The sequence below is a fragment of the Paroedura picta genome, chromosome 2, assembly GCF_049243985.1.
Source record: "Paroedura picta isolate Pp20150507F chromosome 2, Ppicta_v3.0, whole genome shotgun sequence".
NCBI lineage: Eukaryota > Metazoa > Chordata > Lepidosauria > Squamata > Gekkonidae > Paroedura > Paroedura picta.
This window is the reverse complement of record NC_135370.1, coordinates 129822336-129840885: the sequence shown is the minus strand read 5'-3', so window position 1 is coordinate 129840885 and position 18550 is coordinate 129822336. Positions and strand designations below refer to the sequence as shown.

General features: G+C 42.1%; 1 protein-coding gene across 3 annotated transcripts in view; it reads right to left on the bottom strand.

Annotated features, from left to right (window-relative positions):
- The window catches only part of PAPLN (papilin, proteoglycan like sulfated glycoprotein), a 77509-nt gene that overhangs the window by 45605 nt on the left and 13354 nt on the right, over positions 1-18550 (bottom strand). For all 3 annotated transcript variants that reach the window (XM_077322698.1, XM_077322697.1, XM_077322699.1), the window contains exons 2-4: positions 15839-15901; positions 9179-9294; positions 3655-3715 (exon numbers count right to left, since the gene is read on the bottom strand). In XM_077322698.1, coding sequence (XP_077178813.1) covers positions 3655-3715; positions 9179-9294; positions 15839-15895 — 234 coding nt within the window. In that variant the 5' untranslated portion in view covers positions 15896-15901. The remainder of the gene's footprint in view (positions 1-3654; positions 3716-9178; positions 9295-15838; positions 15902-18550) is intronic.

Genomic DNA, 18550 nt, shown 5'->3' with positions numbered 1-18550 from the left:
AAGCATTAGTGGACTCGGATGCACGTTCCAGTTTGCCTGCAAAAAAGGAGTTCAAGAGACTCAGATAAGCATCAAGAACATGGATGTGCATCCAAATTATTGCTGCCTATGGGGCAGTTGCAAACATGAATAGTGGTTCTATATAGTACTTAGTGTAGCGCTATAGTTCACATAAACTTCTGGCAATGCTCATCCCCATGGGAAATATCCTAATATATGTTTATTTGGAGGTGAGTTCCATTCACTCAGGGTGTCTGGTTCCCCCTGCAACTTTCTCTTTAAATTTTGGTCCTTAATATTTCAATTACTTTAATGCTTATACTTTTTGCACTGTTGTGTGGGCTACAGGTTTCCCAAATTAATCAATAATTACCAGTTATTTTTTTCTATGCATGTATGACATTGTTTTTTCTTTGCCAAAGTATTTGTTCATGATTTTTAATTATAATAATTTTATAATTATGCAATTACAAGAATTAAAAACAAAAAGTTAAATAATCAATTGCTTTGGCTACAAAGAGTTCTAGTAATAAGAACTAATAATTAAATACTGTTTAAAGAAAGTCACAGCCATCATGGCTGAACTGAAAATAACTAATTAAGCAGAGAAACACAAACTGCTCTGAAAATTTAAAGGAACAGTAGCTATGGACAGACTAGTACTACAACTGATTTTATGTTTTTAAAAGGTCATCAAAAGTTAGATCTGAAAAAGGAGGAATAGCCTAGAAGATAAAGTATTTTCAATAAAGTTACCTGAATTCTCATTTATAAAAACTGTTGTAATTTCCAGACCAAATGGCTCATATTAGTAATCACTAACAGTAATCACTAACAGGTTGAGTCAAGGATGTTAGTTTTACTTTAGTAATTCTGAGAGTAACAAATGGTTCATCATTCATGAAATTAGTTCCACAAAGTTCACTTTCACCTTTTCTGCACCTCAGTGCTACCGTTGTTTCCTGGCAAGTAGAATTTCCCAACTGATGCTCCAACTTTGCAGTACCCCTTCTGGAAAAGGGCATTTATTCCAGAGATTTTTTCTCCTTGAATTCAAATTCAACCATCCCCATGTGTTCTGCACTTCCTTTGAGAAAGGGTTGTGTAGCTATGTTGTCGTGTACTTCATTAGTGACAGAATCTCCTTTTTCTTGCCCATGCACAGTAACGTTTAAGCATCATAACAGTGTAAAAAAGGCTGGATATATCATTGGGAACAGCTTGGCTGCTGCCATTTCAAAGATTCCCTGCTCCTCCTTAGTTGCCAGCTAAGAAAATGATTGGCAATTGTTGAACTGGATTCACCAATCACAACCCTGTTATTCAATTATTATGAAGCATGCTAAATATGCCATTGTGTACTTCATCAAAGAAATCTCCTTTTTTGCAATGCAGTAATGTTATAACATCATAACATCATTTAAAAGTTTGAATGTATTGTAGGGAACTGTACAGTTGCTGCCATTTCAAAGGTTCCCTGCTCCTCCTTAGTTGTTTCTAAGAAATGGACTGGCAATCATTGAACTAGGTACACCAATTCATAACAGTGTTATTCAATTATAATGGAGCACGTTATGTGTGTCATCATGCACAGATCCTCATTTTTGCACATGCAGTAATGTTATAGCATCATAACATGGTAAAAAAAACAACACACTGCGAGCTATATGGGAAGATCAGGGGGAGAATAAAGAAATTACAGAAGCACATGATGTCAAAACCTACCCACCCACCCAAAAAAGGAAAGGTAAGGAATTTCATGGATGAGAAATTGCATGGAGAAGGCTATGTGAAATCTCGCTGCCCATTTTGTCCAAATGTTATATACAGGGTTGGTGTTAGCACCTGGGCATTGCCAACTAGGCCCCCTCTCCTCCCCAATAGTGGGTATTATTCTTGGCTTGTGTTATTTCGCCTGTTCGATGTTTATTTTTATATTGTATCGGTATGTCCTTTACTGGGGGTTTAATGGGATTTTGTGACCTACCACAAGCCATTGTATGGGAGTGGCGGGACATAAATCACATAAATAAATACATAAAAATAAAATATATTATAATTTAAAAAATGCATCATAATACAATCAACATTATACTTTAAAAATTAGTAGATTGCTCAAGGGACAACCTGAGGGAGGGCAGAAGGATGGGAAGGGGGCAAACATGAAACACTGATGACACAAAATGGCAGCGGGGGGGGGGGATCAGAATTGGGAATTCCTTACTGGAAAACAGTGTATCTGTATCTGAGGGACTCCTTTTCTAAATACATTCCCCAGAGAGTACTGCAGTCAAGTAACACCATCTGTTTGAGGATCCCTGGCCCTAAAGAGGTACATTTGGCCTCGACTAGAGCCTTCTCAGCCCTGGCTCCTGCCTAGTGGAATGAGCTCCCCAAGGACATCAGGGCCCTAGAATCATAGAATCATAGAATAATAGAATTGGAAGGGACCTCATGAGTCATCTAGTCCAACCCCCTGCACTATGCAGGACACTCACATCCCAATCGCTCATCTACTGTAAACTGCCACCCCTTTGCCTTCACAGAATCAGCCTCTCTGTCAGATGGCTATTTAGGCTCTGTTTAAAAATTTCCAAAGATGGAGAACCCACCACCTCCTGAGGAAGTCTGTTCCACTGAGAAACTGCTCTAACTGTCAGAAACTTCTTCTGGATGTTTAGATGGAATTTCCTTTGAATTAATTTCATCCCTGACGGAACTATCTCAGTTCTGCAGGGCCTGTAAGATGGAGCTCTTCTGCCAGACCTATGGTTGAAGCCAACCAAAGCCCAGAAATTACATCACACATTAACTGGGCCCCCCTCCTAGCATTCTTTCCTCCCCGCCTCCTGAATTTTTCCAACTCACTTTCTTATAGCATAAAACCAACAGCCCAGCAGCAACCAGTACTTTTAATCCCAATTTTTAACTTTAATCAATGAGGTACTATGTACAGTTTTAACTGAAATGTTTGTGTTTTATTGATGTTCACTGCCCTGAGATGACTACTTCAAGAGGGGTGGTAGACAAATCAAATCATAAATATACATATTTTTAATCTGAAGGAATAAAAATTGCAGAAAATGCTGGGCAATGAGGCACTAAATTCAGATCTACTCCTGGATAAGCAAAAAGTTGTGTAGAACATTTTACAAACTTCAATTATTTGAGAACACCAATGCGAGAGTTTGTACTTATGTGGAAATTTTCCTGATTTTTTGTTAACGAGTAGATGTTGGCTGCTGAGAGATCTTTAACTTTAGCTATTAGAAAAAATAATCAATGGTAGAGGGGGAAAGAGAGCTAATTGGACAGTTTACCTCAGGCTATCTCAACCCTGGGTTTCTTGATGACCCTGGAAGAGTTTCCCGATTGGGTAGGAGTTAATTAATTTTTAATATATATATATTTTAAAATTGTTAAATTTTTATCAGGTGATATGACCATATATGGCTATGTTGATCTACTCACCCCTCACAAAATGGTTAGTGATGGGCCTGGAGGAGGTGGGAAGGGGAGTGGCCATGGGTGGGTGTGTACACGGCTATGTTTCCCAACCATATTCTGCATGAGCATGACTTCTGAGGTTTCTTGAAGCCTGAAGAATATTTCAGGGGGTTCTTAATGATAAAAAATTCAGACAGTCTGGTTTACCTGAACATTGCATGATCGATAGCTTCGGGATGGTCCTACACAACTGGACCCACCATCTGTCCTGAAAGACAGACAAATAATCTCCAAAAGCTGAGAAAATATTAGAAATGCCACAGCAATATTTATTATATTTACAACCCATCTTCTATCACAGGATAATAGTCCCTACCCTAGCAAGTAGCCCCTACCTACGGTCATAGGATAACAGGAGCATTTCAAATGCCACCCTAACCATCTGAGAGCCACTGAGCATCAGGGATAATGTCCAAGTTATTCAATTCAGCACTTCTAGACAATCCACATTGTTGGCCTCTATTCATATTACCTGAGATACTGCAACTCTGTTCACATGTTGCAGCGAACACACATACACCATGCATGTACATTCATACAGCTGTTTGTAAGAAAAACCCAACACATGTTCATTTAACCATGAGCCAGTGCCAGAATAAATGTAGGGTTTTAATCATGCATTCATTTCTACATGTATCAAATGTAACATAAGAAGTACTCAATGTACATGCAAAGAAAAAAAAACAGTGTGTGTTTTGATTGTACATGCATTCAGTGTCACCTATGAATATGGTTAAAGAAGCACATCATGGTAAAGCAGTTTCCACAGTAAAGGTAAAGGTATCCCCTGTGCAAGCACCGAGTCATGTCTGACCCTTGGGGTGACGCCCTCTAGTGTTCTCATGGCAGACTCAATACGGGGTGGTTTGCCAGTGCCTTCCCCAGTCATTACCGTTTACCCCCCAGCAAGCTGGGTACTCATTTTACCGACCTCGGAAGGATGGAAGGCTGAGTCAACCTTGAGCCGGCTGCTGGAATTGAACTCCCAGCCTCATGGGCAAAGCTTTCAGACGGCTGCCTTACCACTCTGCGCCACAAGAGGCTCTTAGTTTCCACAGTACTAGAGTAAAATTTAAAGGGTCTTCTACATTGCATTAATCAGCACTCGTTAATGGTCAACCCCGCTGAAAGCAAAGTGGTAATGCTACGCATATGCATTAGGCGTACATACTTTTTAAAAAGATATAATAATTCCTTACACATATTCTCTTTACTTGGAAGCGTACTCTGTCCCTTAGGGTGGTTTCATGGACTTCCACATTATAACATAAATAGAGGAGGAAAATGCATGCCGAAGCCCCATTTTGGCAGACCCTTCCTGTGAGGTTGGTGTCTCAAGGTCATCAACTTTGGCTTAGGAAATACCAGAAAATGTGGAGGTGAAGGCTGGAGAAGGGTAGGCCTTGGGAAGGGACCTCATCAGAGTACAATGTCATAGAGTCTATCCTCCAAAGCAGTATTTTATCCAGGCCTCCCCAAAGCCAGCACTGACACTACCCCATGAGTCAAAGGGTTCTCAGGTTTGGAGGCCCCAGCATGGACCCACCCACAAACAGACTTGAGGCATCGGCCATGAGCAGGAGCGTGCACGTAACAGCCTAGACCACCACTTTTCTAAGGAAATGCTAGAAGAGACTGATAAGTTACCACAGGATCTGGGCCCCAATACTCTTTATCAGTAGAGGAGCAGACTCAACTTGGAAGAATCTAAGGTGGGAACCAGCACTACCTGTGGGGAAACAATATAAGGTTGCAGCCAGTGTGTGATCAACTTGTCTGCTATCTTGCTGACTGTGTCACCAGTTGTCTGACATGCTTCGTAACCATTTGTCTGCAGATGTCACCCCCCCCCCCCATTTACCAACATAATTGGAAGCTACCCAGCCAAGGAAGCCAGCAAGCAACATGTCGAGGCTTTAGCCAGGCTCAAAGGATCCTGGGGGCATGGTAATAGCAAAGAAGACAGGATGAGATCAGGTCCACACAGGGAAGATGAAGACAGGGAGGACATGTCCACAGGAGAGGAACTGATAGGATGAAAAAGTCCCAGACTTGCTAGGCCCGAGTAGGATGGAAACAAGCTCCTTTTGGGGAGTCCAGGGGCAGGAGTGGGACAAGAGGTGCCTAGACATGGGCCTTGGCTCCTGACAGTCTACAGGGTTTAGACCCGGGACTGGTGGGAAGAAGAGTGGCTTGGGTGTGAGTGTGTAAAGTCCTTTTCCAGGGATTCCTTCAAAAGGGGGGTCCAGAAAGGACAAAGGTGGAAGGGCCAGTCCACTTCCCAGGTTACAAGGAAGTGGACTGAGGCAGCCAGAAAACTGGGAATGGAGTGCAAGCAAATCCCTTTCTCCTTGTAACTGAGGCCTTCTCAAGGCCCATCAGGGTGCTACATCCCCAAATTCTGTCCGTACACCAAAATAATCTGACACCATTCTTATTACCTGATCCTTTGACTGTTTTTGAACTCTGACTTTGGAATATGTGACCTGATTCTAGATTGAGACTTTGAACTGCCTTCTGGATTGTGTTATGAAAAAGCCTGCTGGCAGACCCAGTGGTTACTGGGACTTGCTTCCCATCTGGTCTCCAAGACAGGAGGGGAGAGCATTGACTGCTTGGATGCCACAGCTGTCTGGAAAAGCTAGATTTCAGTGTCAAGATTACAATAGGCAGCTGCGATCGAGCAGGGCTGCTATTTGACGTAGCAGAGGGCTGGCCAGGAAAATGCGATGGCTCATGGCCCAGCAGGCGTGTGTGTTGGGCTCAAAGCACACAGTGGCAAGCATGCGGAGTGGGGCTGTTGGGGCACCTATTTAAGGCCACGTGCAAGTCCCAAGCCTCTCTAACATTATTCAACACGAGGACAGCTTCCCTTCCTCATACCCCATAGTTACAGTTATTGTTATTGATACTTGAATTGTTATATCTTCTTATATTGTCACAGCTGCAGTTTAGGGTGGCATGAGAAGGAGCCTTTTGTCGAGGGTTGCATACCAGACCCCTGGGGTTGGGGTCCCATTAAGGGATTGGCTTGGGATGACTGCAGCCAAGCTGGCTGGGTGGCCAGGGACTCGTAGCCAGATGGCTGGGGTAGCCAAATGAGGTGGACGCCCATTGGCCCCCAACAAGGCTGTCTCTCCAGTAAGGGATTCCAGGGACAAAGGGTCTGCTCTCTCGGCTGGGAAAGAAGCGGGCCCCAAGTTGCCTCTGGACCCTGGCTTAGTCAGCTGGACAGCTGCAGGTATTTGGCTCCCTTCTTGTGCTGGGCCAACCTCCAGTGGGAGGTTAAGTCTGACCATGCTATTACTATAACCAATGAGTCAGTTCTTTCTTGGCCAAAATGCCGTCCTGCCAGTCAAATAGCCTAGGGTTACCAGACAGAGCCTACTTTTTGGTGTCAGCCCTCTTTTGGGCACTTTTTAAAAAACGGATAGAAATGTCCTCTATTTGGGTTGAAAGGTTAAGAATATTTCTAGTTAGCAGAAATTATCACAGTTTAAATAGTAGGGGTATTTAAAATTAGATTGGTCACTTGCTTGCAGTAGTCAGTTGGAAAATATGGCTTCTTTTTTGCTTTTTAAAATACTGTAAACCTTAAAATAGCATAAAGAGAAACCAAAATGAAACAGCCATTTATTGCTATTCTTCTCCTGTCTGTGGGCTGGCCCAGGCTCTTTTGTGTGTATGTACATGTTTGTGCGTGTGTGTAAAATAAGAACATTTATTATTTGTTGCAGATGTCTTTCTTGTAGACAGTGTTTGAAAATAAAATTTCCCCAGCATCTAAACCACAACCATTTGTGGCTAGACAAATATAATTTTGCCTCAGTGAAGAACATCTATAGGGATTGTGACAGTGCAAATGTTTGTTTAAGCACACGTATTTGGTCTAGTAGAACAAATATCACCATCAGAAAAATAATATTGTTGTGAGAACTAGCTAATGTTCATGAAACAGCATGTACCTTTGCAATCTGTATAAAGCTGTTTGCCAAGCATAAAACAAATTAAAGAGGGAAAAAGTGTCCCTGTGGAATGCACTTATACAACTGTCAAGTACCTCTGCGACATGGTCTGTGGAATCACTGTAGATAGAAGAACAAGGAAGCTCCCCACCACTTTCCATTCTCTAGCCCCTGATCAAAATTATTAAAATGGCACCACATCCAGCAGTTCTTATGATTGGATTGTGCCATTTGTTAAAGGTTTTGTGAAAGATGGATGCTTCTCCTCAGTGCAGAAAAAGACATCCATCCCCTGCCCCTTGAAAACAATAGCACAATAGAAAAACAACAGGCAATCCCTCCAAAGCTATAGTAGTAGTGAAGTCCTAAGAAGAATTATTACACCCTTATGGATCCAATGAAGTCAAGGATACCATTACCAAAGGATATAAAATTGTCAAGCGTTGACCAGTCCCCGGTGATAAAAGGGTTGGGGACTACTGATATAAAGCATATAGCACAACTAGCTTTAGCTTGCAGCTGCAGGACATTTTTTTTTTAAATCTGGAAAACAGTTATTGACACCACCACATTCAGAACTCAGGAAAAGTAGCAACTAGAAATTTTGCACTATTCAGAAGGAAGGAAAGCTGTTTTTTGAAAATGTTGTAAGGCAAGAGACAAAAGGGGATGAAAACTGTCTGTTTAATAGTTTTCTGTTTGCTTATGCAAGAGTCATCTGTTTCACCCATAACTCATAATTTCTCCTGGGTGCAGCTCTAGTTGCCCTGGCAGGCCCAAGCAATTTACTGCCACACGCTGCCAAGGACTTCTCCATGTAAGGTTAGTGAGATGATGTAGTGCTAACAATACTCCAGCTGTTTCTACAGTATCTGCTCAGAGACTAGAATCTGAATGAAGCTGCCAGTTGTTCTTCAAGCACCCCAGTACATATCCATTCTTCTTCTGAGAGAGACTTGGGCAAAATCTTTGAAGGTGGTATAGCAGTTAGGTTACAGTGCTGAACTATAATATGGGAGAACCAGCTCTGAATCCCCACTCTGCTATGAAAGCAGTCTGCGTGATCTTAGGCACATCACTAAAGCAAACCTACACCTCACAGCATTCTCAAGAGGATAAATGCAGGACAAGAGAAACATAAGCTAATCTGAGTCTTCATGAGGGAGAAAAGTGGGGTGTCAATGAAACAAACAAATAAATAAATACATTATACAGCCAGCTTAGTGTAGTGGTTAAGAGTGGTGGATTCTAATCTGGAGAATTGGGTTTGATTCCCCACTCCTCCACATGCAGCCAGCTGGGTGATCTTGGGATAGTCATAGTTCTGTTAGAGCTATTCTCACAGAGCAGTCTTGGCCCACGTACCTCACTGGGTGTCTTCTATGGGGAGAGTAAGGGTAGGCAATTGCGAGCTGCTTTGAGACTCCTTTGGGGAGTAAAAAGCAGGATACAACCCCCCCCCCCCCAGCTTCTTCTATTGTCAAGTAAGGGAGAAGCTAAGCAGGGTTGGTAGTTGGACAGGAGATCACCAGGGAAGAGTGCAGAGGAAGGAAATGGCAAACCACTTCTCACTTGCTGGGGTTGCTAGAAGTTACTTGCAACTTGAAACCATTTTACACACACACTGGGAAAGAAGGACTTATCATGGTAATAACTCCAGATGAAGACAAAGTAAATTGACCTGGAAAGAAAAAAATCACTCTCACCTCTGCGAGTGACAACGCCGCTGCCGAACACTGACTCCTCCTCCACAGCTCCGGCTGCAGTCGTCCCACTCTCCCCAGCTCCCCCAGAAGTCACTTTGCCTTTTCACTTTGTGAGCCTGGAAGAACAATTCAGTGGTAGGTTGACCGTAAACATTTCTGATCCAATGATATTTGCATTACAGGTTAGAAGGCTGCAGAAGCATAATCTTCCTGGAACTGAATCCAAACAAATCCAAATAGCTTGTTATTCATACTCATCCCTAGAATCTGATAAACAATTTTGTCACTAGTGATTAAGGAGCTTTCTAAACAATGTAGAACAATGGCTAATACAGCCCAGTAGTGGTGGTTCTACAAGGTCTAGTGGCTAGAGGTCTTTCTCAAGGCTAATCTAGATACAATTTTAAATTCAAGTGGGGAGCTGTGATGGTCTGAAGCAGAAGAAAAAATTATGAGTCCGGTGGCACCTTTAAGACCAACAAACTTTTATTCAAGGTATGAGCCTTTATGTGCATGCACACTTCCTCAGATACAATGTCATGGCATAGGGGTAATCAGTTCATATTTATAGGCAAAACGTAAGCAGTAAGAACATAGAGCATAATGACTGTTATTAAAAGCTTAGAATTTGACCATATGTACAGTGTTGGTGTTGTGATAGCTCTTTTTTATCCTCTTCTGGATGCATTTTCTAATTGGATGCCTGATAATAGTTAAGCACTCTGAAACAGGACAAAATGTGACCCTTCCAGCATTTGATAATTGCCTCCTGACATGTGCCTGTTGGAAAGCAATAAATCCACCTTCGGTATTAAAACCCTTTTAAAAATCTGGCTGTGACTCCAGGGATTATTCTGTTTAGCAGTACATAGCAGTTCTTACAAGGACAAGCAGGGCAGAATAAATATCCATACTATAATGCACAAAATGAATGCCAGGCTTTCACTACTGACAGCAATGCCAGCGTCTGTGAGTTCCATATCAAAACAAATAGTCAAACTAGTACACATGTATACATAAAACTGTGTTTTTGGCATAGACGGCCTACTTTCTTTGCTCCATCTCTGTGTGTCATAAGCACAGGAGTTTACATGTGCCATGTGCATGAACTATTGTCACTATTTGGGATCTCTTATCTGAAGCAATGGTTTACAGAATGCTGGCTCATCTACCCCAGGCAAGCTCCTAGGGTCCCAGGTGTGCCTACCTGCCCTTTCATGCCACCCCCACCCATATTGTCTGGCCTGCTGCAATGACTGGCAGTTTGTAAAGTGCCCCCCCCCCTCGCTTCCCCATAGCATCATAGTGCATCTGTGAACCTCTCAGGTTTTCTCCATCTTTTCTGTGATTTTTGGGACACATTGCAGTAAAGCCAGGTAGATGGAAAAGCCCAGATCTTCTGAGCCCTGCCTATATCAGCACCATTTTTCTGTCCCAGTCTGCCATAATGGCTGTTTCCTCCTTGACACCAGGGAGGCAGCTGAATATTCAATTTACAATTGAATATAGTTGAATACTATTAGAGTGTTAAACTATTAAAATAGTCTATCAGATTCTCTGAGTTGCCAGATTTAATTTTTTTAACGTAAGTCTCTAAGTCTTGCAGAGGCATAAGGTGAAAGGCATATCTCTGAAATTAAAGTAGCAGGAGACCTACTTGTATTTAAAAATAAAAGCTGGGGATTCAAATACACAGACTGAATATCATTGTTTTGTTATTACAACTACCAAAACTACAAAACTACAAAAACTGAAAAGCCCCCATTGGCTTGGGGGGTGGTTACTGATGAGGGTATGGGGCAGGAGAAATGTAGGGAGACCTGCTATGAGGAATTCCCCATTGTTATACTGTTGTATCTGCAGCAGAAACAGCAACAGAGTAACCACAGAGTAACCTCAGAAGTAAGATACCTGACAAATAGAGCATCAAGACAGAGACTCAGCATCTGACAATCTTGGCTGTACTGCCTCCGAATATGAATATTTTCTGTAGATATTGCAATTCAAACAGTAATGTCTCAGTACTACCTCCTCAAATTCATCAGTCAACCTATGAAGCATGATGTGCCTTACACAATGTGCACAACCAGTGATTCTAGAAGGATACCATGGTTGATAATATTAAAGGGTAGCCAAAGATCCAAAAGAATCAACAAGGATGTATGTCCCGTCAGCTCTCGCAGATAAGATAGTCATGTTGAGCATGGCACTTTCCAACCTAAAGCCTCGCCTGAATCCAGATTCTCCATCTTTCTAAAGAACTGTTTGAGCAGGAAAATGTTGGCCAACCTTACAGCAGATGTTTATGGATGTCCTAAGTCACACGCTGGGTACTGAGTGGAACAACATATCTAAGAAATATATCACTTCTTGCAATCATTACTGTAAACTACTGATTGATTGCTCGTAAGATAGTCTTTTCTACCATGATATATTAAAAATATATGGCTCCCAAAGAAGCTATATATCTTTAATATATATAACCCCACAAGTTATCAAGAAAACACACTTCTTCCAAATAAGATTCTTTTCACCAAAGGAAGATAAACTAGTGGCAGCAAGAAACAGAAGTTGGCAAAGGAATACGAAGCAGTGTACTAAATAGCAACATGTTCATTTTCAAATGTTGGGAAAGCCAATGCAGAGAAACAAGCTCATGAATACTGGAACCATGCTGTATTTGTAATCCTCCCTACGGTAGCCAGAAACTGGCTTTGGGAGATGCAGGCACTAGGTGCTGCCTTAGAATGGCAATGCAGGAAGGAAAACTGGGAGCAGTGTCCCCCTCCACAGGTAATTTCAAAATTGGTCAGTTGTTGTCAGTGGTACAGAAAGAGTGAGGAAAAAACCCTCCAATTCTTGAGTGGACTGGGAGAGCAGAGCTGGGTGTTGACTTGGATGGCTGCTGGTGCCAAGACACATTGGACAGCCAAATGGAGAATCGTTTATGGGTCAGTGGGGCCATTCCATCACATCTTTCAAAGTGCTTTTAAATATTTGTTTGTTTGTATTACTCAGAAGCTGTTGCTCAAAATGACACAGCAGGGATTCACATCAGGCTCTGCAATCCATGAAGATTAATTACAGTCACTGTCTCCACCTCCAAATGTGCTTTTTGTTCATGACTTAGTGGGATACGCTCATGTGCCACTTCCATCAAGATACCTTTCTACAAATCATGGTACAACTCTGTGACCTTTCCTTCCATTTGATCACTATATGACCTCCGAAAACATTCACATCTAAATTGTTGGGTGGGACACAAAGGTAGAATTAGCAAGCACAAGAGATTTCATACAGAGAAATGCCAGATAACCCTGCCAGGAAAAGCAGTATCACCACTTTAATCAAAGAGCATTTCAATTGCTTGTTTATTAAGCTCAAATGGTGGGGAAGAGGTTTTTCTCAAATGCCCCATTAAATCCCTTTCTTTACTTTGCATGAAGCAACTAAACATGTTAGAACAAAGCTGTAATATATCTCAAAGGTTATTTGTTAGGCTGTGAAGAGATCAAGAAAACCAGACAGGATAGTGACTATCCTGTCATAGTGACTATTTATTTTTATTTATTTATGCTTGTATTTACTGTCGGCCACTCCCGGACAGTCGGTGACAGATACACAAGTGCAAAATGTGGCACTAGTTGCTCCCACATGAGAGGGTGAAGTTGTTCCAACTGCAGAAACAGCAGCAAGCAAAGTGAAGCAGGAATGGCAGCCATATCCGTAACTGCTTTTGAAACATAGAGTCCAGAAACAGGTTATCACCTCAGTATAAATTATTCCAAAGCTAAAATGGAAACATGTTAGGAAAAGAAACAGTAAGATATCAAGGCTAGAATACAGCCTTCAGCTAGCAATACTCCTTGCACAGTGATATACTAATAATAAAAACAATAAGGTGCAGCACTCTAGTAAGCATAAAATAAAAAATGAAGATCTGTTTTCAAAGTTACAAACAAGAGTCACACAAGGAAAATATTTCGCTTCACCTAGGAAGCCATACCAGGCTGGGCAGTGCCTCCAATGGAGACTGCCCAATAGTCCTTTGAAGACTACCACGAGGCCCTTAAAGAGTAGGTAGGACAACAACATCACTAATATATAACCTCTCAATGAAGACATATGCATGGATAGACACCTATTTTTTTATTTCTGTTTAGAAACATAGAATCATAGAATCCAAGGGACCAAGCCCTATGAAGATAGGTTGAGGGACCTGGGAATGTTCAGCCTGGAGAAAAAGGAGGTTGAGAGGGGACATGATAGTATTTGAAAAGTTGTCATTTGGAGGAGGGTAGGATGCTGTTCCCATTGGCTGCAGAGGAAAGGATGTGCAGTAATGGGTTTAAACTACAAGTACAACGATATAGGCTAGATATCAGGAAAAAATGTTTTCACAGTCAGAGTAGTTCAGCAGTGGAATAGGCTGCCTAAGGAGGTGGCGAGCTCCCCCTCACTGGCAGTCTTCAAGCAAAGGTTGGATACACACTTTTCTTGGATGCTTTAGGATGCTTTGGGCTGATCCTGCATTGAGCAGGGTGTTGGACTAGATGGCCTGTATGGCCCCTTCCAACTCTATGATTCTATGATTCTATGATTCTATGATTCTATGATTCTATGATTCTATGATTCTATGATTCTATGATTTGGTGGGGTCCATACAGGCCATCTAGTGCCACCCCCTGCTCAATGTAGGATCATCATAAAGCGTTCATGAAAAGCATTCATGTCCAGCTGCTGCTTTTAGACTGCCAGTGAGGGGGAGCTCACCACCCCCTTAGGCAGCCAATTTCACTGCTGAACTACTCTGTGAAATTTTCCCCCTCCCTGATACATAGCCAGTACTGTTCTACACATAGGGCCATTCCGCACCGGGATCCATGTAGCAAATTGTTTGCTGAACGAAAAATCGCCATTTTAAATAGTGGAATTCGTCGTTATGCATACCTGCCTTTGTAGTGGAATCCAGTTGCATTTCTATCGTTTCCCACAGGGTTCTGGTCTCGGCAAAAATCGCTAGAAAGGAAGCGCTATTGCTGAGCTGTGTCCCACCCCTGGCCGTCAAGCAGCCAATGGGCAGGTGTTAGCATGCTCCCAAACAGCCCCTTTCCCTTTAAGGAAGGTTTAAAAAAAAAACACACACGTTGCAACGAATATGCGTTGATTCGTTGCAACGGAGAGACCCATCCAGCTAGCAAGTGATGTTTGAGCTGCCATTTCATTGTTGCCACGCTCCCCCTGAGTGAAAAAAAAAATCCCCCCCCTCACGGGCGCGATTTTCGGCCGAAAACAGTGTGAAAATAAAGTGAAAATAAACCAGCAAACGGGCTTGTGCTTGGTGACTTTAAACAGAGGGACTGCAGCCGGGGAAGCCTCACTGGGTAAATGAAGGCTTGCCGGTGCGTTGATCTCCGCTCGCTCGGAGAAAAAAAATGGCGATCGCTTCGTCGGAAGATCAGAGGAGAGAGCCAGGGGGAGGGACTTTGCAGAAACTGCAACAATGGTAACGCACAGAACTTTCCCGCTAGTGTTGCAGATTGGTTGCAGGAGTGTAGCGCTTTCCGGAGGGTGAATCCACTTTTTGGGATTTCCCTGAAAGCGCTACAATGAAGCGCTTTTTGCGGATCGGTTTCAGGAGTGTTGCAGATTGTCAACGACGTTGTGCATAACGGCAAAACTGTAGTGATTTCAATTAGTAACCATTGTGCTATTTTGGACGAATGCGGAAAGCCCCATAGTTTAAAGCCATTACTATCCTCTGCTCGCAATAGAAGCTGCTCCCTGCCCTCCTCTAAGTGATAGCCTTTCAAAAAACAACAATCATGTCCCCTTTCAGCCAGCTCTTCTCCAGGCTGACTTTCCCAAGTCCCACAGCCTTTCTTCAGAGGGTTTGGTCCTCATCAAGTTGAGTTTCCACAATCTAATAAGCCCATCACTCGGTCAGAGAAGGAAACCAAGGGCTTATCTACCCTGGGCTTTTAAAACTGGTTGGGTTCAGATAAACAAAAGCCTTCTACACTTGATACTGATTTCCAGTTGGAATTTCCCCCCTCATCTGCACAAGTGAGCATTGACCCTGGAGTCACTCCCTGGCATATCTAAGAGTGGATTCCTCCTGCTTCATCAGAGGAATGAGATCCATGGCACTCTGGGTGCAGATGGGCTTCTTCATTCAGCTTTTCCCCTCCCCACCCACTGCAGAACAACGTTCTGTCATATGTGGGCAGAAGGTATGCTGGGAGCACAAATTCATCTCTGTATATGTGCTCAGTATGGGGATAAAGTTCTCTCTCGTAGAGTTGTCCACAAGTGAATTGAAATGTTTGAAAATGTCAGTAGAAGAAATCATTTTTGCAACTGCATGAACTTGCCTTTGTAGTAGTAACAGGAAGCCCAGAATAACACCGAGGCTGTTACCCAAGTCAGCATGGGTCAGCTGAACCCCATCTAAAGTGGGAAGCAGAATGCCCATCAAGGTCTTAGCATTCCCTACCAGCATCACCTCTGTTTTGTCAGGATTCAGTTTCAGCTTGTTCACCTTTAGTCCTTTAACCACAGCAACCACCAGAAATCTTCTGCAAGCTGCTTGGCTGACCTCTTTGCACTCTGCTGATCTGACCACAAATGTAACAAAAAAAAATTCATGGGATTACTTACTGTTGATGTACTGTGAGGCATCACTGTGAGCATAACTAATAGGAACAGAAATGCCATAATGTCCTGCAAGAGGAAAAAAATAGATAAAATGACTATTACCGAGATCCCCAAATTATGTAAAAAGCCATGATTAGAAAACAGGATAATCACAAACGCAGCGAGAATCTTTCAGAATAAAAAACATGTGACAAGCAGCAGAAAAATAAAATGATACCACTGCAATCTGTGCTGTTCCCAGTTGTGAAAACTCCTAGGCATGTTCATTACCATCTTTTAGAGGCTGGATGAAAATGCTCAGCTAATTGTTTACCTTCAACTGCAACTCAAAGATCTGCTATAACTTTGTATCTGAAGATGTGCACACAAAAGAGTAATCACTAGCTCCTTCCCTTGAAGAGACCCCAGTTCAATGCCCAGATGATTCCCCCCCCAAACACCCCCTCCCCTTGAATCCCAGGCCAGTGTGGTCTGAAATAAATTCGCTTCCTGATCCCAAAGTGGTGATCGGCATTTCCCTGAGCATGCACGAAAGGGCCACAAGAGCCAAGCACTGACAACCCTTCCTGCCCATCCAGTCACAATCTGCTTAAATTCACAGAATTAACATTTCTGCCAGATGGCTATCCAGCCTCTACTTAAAAATTTCCAAAGATGGAGAACCCACCACCTCCCAAGGAAGCCTGTTCCACCGAGGAACTGCTCTAACTTTCAGGAACTTCTTCTGGATGTTTAGCCGAAAATGCTTTTTGAATTAATTTCAACCCATTAGTCTAAACATTTTCTGAATCAGGACAAAAGGTCATCATATGTTTTAAAAATCTTGAGAAATCAAGGAAACTGTAAATGTTTCACAGGTCAAAGATATATCAGGTTTCCAAAACTGCAAGCAGTGGCTAGTTTCTCTTCCATTGGTGTATTTTCCTTGGAAAGTATTATTCAGTATAATAAATAGAAATTGTCTAGGGAGGAGCTGTGGCTCAGTGGTAACACACCTACTTGCCCTGCAGATGGTCCCAGGTTCAATCCCTGGCATCTCCAACTAAAAGGATGAAGTAGCAAATTATGTGAAATTTGGAATGAAACTCTGGAGATCGGCTACCAGTTAGAGTACACTATACTGCCTGGATAGACCAATGTCTAATTCTTTTATAAAACAGATTTTTGTGTTCATGTTTAGTAGAATAACCCCTAGAGTGGCAACAGTTTTAGGGGTTAACTACATGTTGCACGTAACCAAGTTTCTCTCCCCCCACTCCTTATTGTTAAAGGATAGATACTATATATTTTCTCCATGGAAAAAAAAGACAGTTAGGATTGGATAGGTATTAGGAAAGCAATAATTCCCTCAAACATTTTTCTCTGTATTATAGAAGGGTATTCCACTTTTCCCTTATTTGTGCTCACTTTCAATGTTCTAACATGCTGTAAACTGTAAAGAGATGTTGAATAGTTACTAAACCAAGCAATCATGTAAAATGCAACATCTGGAATGTCTTTATAGAACAAGCCTGAAACTACAACATCTATCCTGATTATATGAACAAGCCCTCAATATGGCAGGTTTGAAAACCCTTTCCATAATGAATTTGTAATATAGTATCTGCAACATGACTACAGTGACTTAAACACATAATTCATTTATGTAAATATCAATCTCCACATTGAATATTATCTCCAGGCTCTCTATTAGCAGAGATGTCAAATAGTTTAAACATATACAACCAAAAGTATTCCTCCTGGGGCAGGACAGCTATTAAATAAGGAATTTAAATGAACAGAGAGCTGAAAACTGGGTCTCTCTGGTGCAACTTCTCTTGGTCTCTTGGATGCTGTTAGAACAGCTCCAAGTCAGGAAATTTTACAGCTGCTGCAAAATTTAAGCAACTTCTTACATCTGAGCAGGACTGTGTATGAAGAGAGGGTAGGGGAAAGTGGGAAAGAATCTAATTTCTCTCTCTGTATCACCACATAAAATAACATACATAAAACATTTTATAATCTGCAAATGTATACATATGGATGTTACCAGTGCAAGAGAGAGAGAGAGAGAGAGAGAGATTGCTTTCCAGTTTTAAAAGTATAGTCCCTACAGAATTCCACCTTTTTGTATCCTTCTGGAGCTGTACTGCCACCACCCTCCTAAAACCCATGCTCCCTCTTGTAGAGACTCTAAGGGGACAGAGAACTCAGTTGACCAAAAAGTAGCATCAATACTGAAGACACTGTCAGAATCATTATAAACTATTGCCAGGATGGTTAAGGCCAGGCAGGGCTTTTGGGCACACAATGAGGCTTTCCTGATGCCTTCCCCATCCCTTTTCCTACAACAGGACTGTCTTCTGAATATCGGTTCCTCAGAATTTGGGGTTACTCCAGACTGGGTTGTAGCACAATGCAGTGAGCTACACTTGGAGAAATCAGCCACACTAATCACAGAGTGGAAGTACTTTCCATCCACACATGGAGCTGTTTGGATCCTGACCAATAATTTTTCTACTCCCTCTTTTACCTCTCAGCTTCTGGATAGTCAATAGTTCCCTAGAGGCTGAACACCTGGCATAAATTTCTCATCCAACCAATAGATGGGTTGGCCCTACTCTGAATAGTTTTTGGACACAATTAAGAATACCCCACCAAAGAATACATTCCAGAGCTCTATAAATGATTTTAAACATGTGTAATGAATTTCAATTTAGGGGTTGATGGAGAAAT